This window comes from Oncorhynchus mykiss, chromosome 12, assembly GCF_057628025.1.
Source record: "Oncorhynchus mykiss isolate SJ-2025 chromosome 12, ASM5762802v1, whole genome shotgun sequence".
In the NCBI taxonomy this organism is placed as follows: Eukaryota; Metazoa; Chordata; class Actinopteri; order Salmoniformes; family Salmonidae; genus Oncorhynchus; species Oncorhynchus mykiss.
This window is the reverse complement of record NC_143033.1, coordinates 374,249-380,349: the sequence shown is the minus strand read 5'-3', so window position 1 is coordinate 380,349 and position 6,101 is coordinate 374,249. Positions and strand designations below refer to the sequence as shown.

At 48.4% G+C, this 6,101-nt stretch overlaps 1 protein-coding gene across 1 annotated transcript; it reads left to right on the top strand.

The window, feature by feature from the left end:
- Positions 1–711: 711 nt before the first annotated feature.
- Positions 712–5,527, top strand: LOC149979057 (uncharacterized). The gene has a single exon (XM_090191538.1). The coding sequence runs from the start codon at positions 932–934 to the stop codon at positions 5,525–5,527; it is 4,596 nt and encodes a 1,531-aa protein (XP_090047664.1). The 5' UTR covers positions 712–931.
- Positions 5,528–6,101: the final 574 nt, after the last annotated feature.

Sequence of the window (6,101 nt, the reverse complement as noted above, 5' to 3'; positions counted from 1 at the left end):
GCTGCACAACGATGACCGCTGTCGCATGCGAGCACCACGAAGTGGCCATGAGGACAGAACGAGTGTGTGTCATTGATCTACGTTGGAAGGGGTTCCACACTAAAAGCGCTTGCATGGCGGCCATACCCAGAGTGAGAGGGCTGCAAGCCGTAGTGTGGTCCAACCACAACGCCGCAGTCCAGGATATCGAGTGTAAGGTGCTCAGCTGGATATTCGGCCTCTCCAACGAACTACCAAAAGAGGTGCAAATGATAGACTGTAAACGCGAAGCATGCGGTGTAAGGTACATACTGATGGACATGGAAACGTTCCCAGGGGTTCTACCACAACCTCCAAGTACCACTAAATCATTTTTCATACACACATACTTCATGGGCGATGTTAAGTTGGCAACAAACACAATCGGCGTGGTGTCTGAAGGTAGACGTAGAATAGGCTCCCCTTGTGAAAACAACTCAGCGTTTGCTATGTGGTACGAGTTACCTACTTTGGGACACTGTCAACCCACACCATTTAGCTGCGGGGTTAGGTACGGGGTCACCCGGTCAATCACAGCTGAGTTTAAGAGCTCCCTGATAGAATGGGCACTGGCAAAGGATGGAACTAGTTGCTTGGCAATTGCGGTGCAGCATACCCTGTACTATCATGCTGAGGAGATGAAATACAAAATGATGTTATCCCACACAGTCATGGACAATGACAACACACTGCACATGTTTAAGCTGTGAATATCATGCCCATGTACCTACAAATAGACTGTTAGGGGGAATACAGGCACACACACAGGAGGCATGTCAATTTAAATTATATTTACATATCTGCAGACAGTGTAGGACATCCCAGAGTCCTATGCAAGTGGTGTTATAACAACAAGGTCTATGATTGCTTTTAAACTGGTAATCCCTATCTGATATTGTTTATAGTATCCACAATGGACTGCCAGGATGATGTGCTGAAGTGGAAAACCATAGCAGCGGCTCTTCACCAGGGAGCTCTCGACCACTGTGAACCATTCCAATCCACGGAAGAGGCTATCGACTACTTGTACCACTACCGGAGTACTCAGAATGCTTCAAGCTCCCTACCCATATCACGGCAACATCATGACTTCTACTACCATCGCGATAACCTACCGGGCCCTGTGGGGCTGAGTCAGTTTTTCTCTGACGGAGTAGGGGATCCTTGCTTACTGTGCAATTGCACAATAGCGACTGTTGACACGGACAAGTTAAAGTACAACTTAGTCAGTGTAAATGCTACCCGGGACAGGGTTCTGAAGGGGGAATTTACCCGGAGTCGCTTGGAGCACCTGGCTGTTATGCACACGCCTTACTTTGTCTTGTTGTTTTTGGACCTCGTGCACAACAAACGCTACATATTTCATGACACCGCACGTGCTAGACACAGTATCTCTAGCTATGTTTTCGATCACCTCAAAGAAGACAGGACTACCACATTCATCAGAAACGATGTCGTTTCCTTCACGTTTCTAAAGCTATGGTGGAGATTTCAAGACAGACGAAGTACCAGGACGCTGAACGTGTCCATCCCTTCGTATCTCGAGTTGCACACAGAGTGGACTACATGGAACCCAAGGAATGACACTTTTGCAAACAGAAAACCTGAACCTCTGTACACGTTCCTGGCGAAGCACTGCCTGTGTCACGAGATATTGCAGAGGGACCCGGTCACCTTGTCCGACACTTTAGATCTGTCACCCAGAATGGACAAACTGACTGAGGGACAAGTGTCTACGTACGCGTTGAGTCTTCTGATCCCCAGGTTGCACATTGAAGACGTGCTACATTCGACTGTAAGGGCTTGCACCGCGAGGCAATCTGTGCTTAATGACTCTGGCCTCGTAAGTGTTGATTCGAAACATATGCAATGTACCAACACACTGGAACCCAGGCTTGATTGTCTGGTCTTGGAAGATGTGGGACATGCCAAGGCTGTGATGATGCATTTCGTGACAACTCTTCAGTTCCAATGGCAGAGCTTGAGCTCTTGGATGGCAAGCGTGAGAGGCAAACGCCTAGATGAGCGGCTTGTGTGTAACATCCGCAAGGTCTTCCTAGGTGTAATGGGCTCTATCAGAGACATGTGTCTGCTAGACAAGAGACCTCCTAGACAACTTTACGACGGGCCCAAGTGTCGAGAACCGAAACTGGCTACAGCGTTCCTTGTCCACAAGGAGACCGGAGACGTGCTGTCATTGTTGTCATGTGTCTCCTTGCCCAGGATGTATAGGTCTTCGAACACTACCAAGGACGAGGACTCTTTCCGCATGGCGTGTGCTAGCTTGGCATTGGCTATGCTGTATGCAGACCTCAACAGTGACGAGGTTCTACTGGACAAACAGCAGGAGCTGAAGAACTACTGGGAAACGGGAGGGTCGTTCTCAAACACCAAAGACACAGTGTTCGCCAAAGGGTACCTGGTCTCGGCTGCAGATGATAGCCACGGCTGGTGGGACCGGACCGTGTCCATTGTGAACATTTGCAATTTCTGCAGGACCGGTCTGGTGAATGACCACACATGGTCTAAACTGGAACCAAATGAAGCCGGATTGAGGGATATGAGCAAGGTCGATGGTCCTCATGTGTGGTTGGGTGAGAAGTCAAGATCTCCCGAAGCTCTGAAGGGTAGGCTGCTAGCTCTAGGCTTCCGAGAACCCCTGCATGTCAGCGTTATAGAATTGCTGAGGGAAAAGGAAGCTTCCGTTATCCGGAGGTTAAACATGTCCTTCACTACACCTAAACCAGAGCTCTACCGGGGATTGCCTAGTGCGTTGGTATCTGACAAACCTTCACAGGTTTGGAACCCTTTGTCGTGTAACGCCTCGGCCGTGAGCTCCTACACTCCCTCGTACAGAGCCGCAGGCTGCGGGCACACCAACAAGCGCTCTAACAGCAGGGTTACATCTGAGGTTGCACAAAAGATGCCTCACATTGATGCCTCTGGGAATGCTTTAAAACACATGGAAATGCTAAGCAGCGAGGTTATCAGGGAATTGGCTTGCTCCTCGTCCAGTCCAATATCTGCCAAAAGAACCACAGACATGTATCTTGATGTCCACAATGTGAGCCAGGTCGATTGTGATATGGCGAATGAGCTGCCAGACATCTCGACAGACCTACACTTGACGGCAGACACTAGAAGCGGCAATGTGCATTTCGAGCAACTGGCCCAAGGAGGAACATCTAGACCACTCTGGACAAGTGATGACACTAGTGCATTCCTTCTGGAACAACCTCGTACCCTTGCTTCTGAGAGGTTCATCAGTTCCAGGGTACGGTCTGAAAAGGGGTCCCGTTACAGCAACAGGAACGCCTTCTACACCAGTACCCCTCCTGAATACAGTTCCAATTCATTAGACATGTCTTCCTTGCTGTTTGACTGTTTCAGGGGGCAGTATGCAGCAGATCCTCAGATACTCAAGAGGATTATACATGACGGCTTAAGGAATGAGATAATAGGCAATCTCAGTGGACTGGCTCTGTCACAGTATCAGGAGCAACAACCACAGATTCAGTTTGATGAGCCAGTCGACCTTGTGTCTCAAGGACCTGCTCATGATATGGTAGATGTATCCCAAACCCCTGAGGGTGTAACCGAGATGGATCAGCAGATGAACCATCAAAGGGGACAGCATGCATTCTATGACAGACCTGGTCCATGTCCCCTAAAGAAGACTATGGTGGTGGGAAATGTTTTGAAAGTGAATGATGACAGAGGGCTAACCAATCACAATAATGAGGTTCCGGGCATTGACACACTTTTCCAATGGATAGGTGACCAAAGAGATGAGTTTATGAAATATAACTCACGTTGGAGATCGGTAGGGTTTAACAAAGCCACCCTGGTGCACCTGGGACTTCCACCATACCAGCAGATGGTTTATGTCACGTGTTCCGGTATGGCCGGAGCAAGGTTGAAGGATACAACGATTAACCAAGCCACCAGACATATCAGCCCCATAACTGATCCTTGTGTAGGTCTGACACATCCACCACAGTGCAACAGTTGGGTGAAACCTACCAATTTGCCCCCGGTGGTAGGAGTGTTACGCATGGATCCCAAGTGTCATAAAAAGAACTGGAAGTTCGGGATCGAATCCAAGTCACCGTGCTACAGCAACCTGAGGTACCCTATCATGATGGGTTACCGCAATCAGATTCTCTGTAGTAGACTGAGCTGCGAGAAGCAAATGCAAACGTACCAAACGGTGAATGTCGGGACGCCTCCAAATAAGGGATTTAAACATGTTGAGCTGATAATCAGCGACTACCCGACTCTGACTAGGGAAGATGTACCTAAACTCCTGATGGTTAGAAGTTCAGACACCTTGTACCTGGGGGCTGTCTGCACCATCCAAAACGTAACCGGTCTGTTGGTACACAGGGTGTTTGCCGAGGGGGAACTTCTACAACATATCTTGGATATGCACACCTCTCTCCAGGTGCACCCGTTCGTGGCCAGGACCTTCGCCCTGCATCTGATGACCGTACCCATTATCACCGAGTCAGGGGTAGGGGTGTTTGTCGGCGAGGCAGTCGGAGAGTGGAACCTAGGCTGTGTGCACGGAATGAACATTATCACCGAGACCGACAAGTTCATCCTGGCTTACCATGTACTACAATGCCTCCTACGAGCACAGATGCTATCTCTTCGGGTTCTGGGCTTCACTATGAAGTCTATACAACCTGCAAGGATATGGCGATGGGTTACTGGATTCAGAGTGGACTTCATTGGGTGTCTTGCTGACACTATATACGAGTGTCAGAACCAGGATCCAATTGGGGGAGACATGGAAGGGTTAGCTACCATTCACAGGACAATGGAACAGCTGGGATTACTTCACTTTCTGCCAGGTCATGTGAAAAGGATTTTGGTGGAAAGCTATGCAAGGTTCTTTCAAACGGAAGGCAAGCAAAGGGGGAAAAGACGAGCCTGTCCTAATCCGCCCCAGACCCAGTGTAACCCTCACACTGAGGACTTACTCTATACTGTGTACAACCTGTGCACATTCAAAAGGGAACCGATCTCGGTAGCCAGTACTTGGGAGACTATACTGGGCTCCGACAGGTACGAAGAGATGGAACTGCACACTGTGGGCTCGAACGTTCAACCCTACGGACCGTTCTACATACAGATCCACAACCAGTGTTTCAAATGGAACAAGGCTACTATAGTCGAGCCCGTTCTCGAAAGAGTTCCATCACTGGCTGAGGTATCACATGTGTTTAAGGGTAACACTCACGTGACAGAAGGGCGCATCTCTAAAGCTCTACAACCAAAGAAAATGTTATCCGCGGCTTGTCTAGGTCACCTGAACCAAGCTTCTACATCGGCCTCACATGGACCTTTCCCTACTGCTGCTGAGGCTGCGGTTGCAGCGGCTGCTGCGGCTGCTGCGGCTGCTGCGAGTGAACGTCCTAAGGGCAATCAAGAGCTTAATGTCGCTCAGGGAGGCACGCCTAGACTTGTGTTAACAGAGCACAGCATGTATTACAATGTATACTGAGATGTATAGAGTAGCTTTGTGTTATCCCTGTGTTTCAATATGTGTTTCAGAATGTGTTTCAGAATGTGTGATTCAATATGTGATTACAATATGTGGGTTTCAATATTTCTTGGGGTTTATATCAACCTGACTGTGCATTATGATACGTCCATTGTAGTACCGTGGTTATGATATGTGCATTAAAGATGGAATAAACATAGTAGAGTGTGTCTCAGTGGTTGTTTATTTCACATTGATCTCATACCATTCAAACACATTAGGTAGCTACTACACATCATTATATATAGCCTCTAGCGATAATATAGATGTGAGGCTTACACATGCACCACAGGTTCATAATGATGGGCCTTGATAAGGAAATGAGCACACCCTAGCTCATAGATGGGGTAGGACTGTTCTGTGATCACGACCGGGAGCCTTTCGTGTGCCATGAGCATGAAGGTAACTTCATCGATGCTCAACCACCTATCTTGCTGCATGAGAACATCGGTCAGACCCTGGTCGCTGGTACAGTTAATCAATTCTAGGTACACTCCTATCCCCGAGTCATTCTTATTCTTTATTATATATTCTG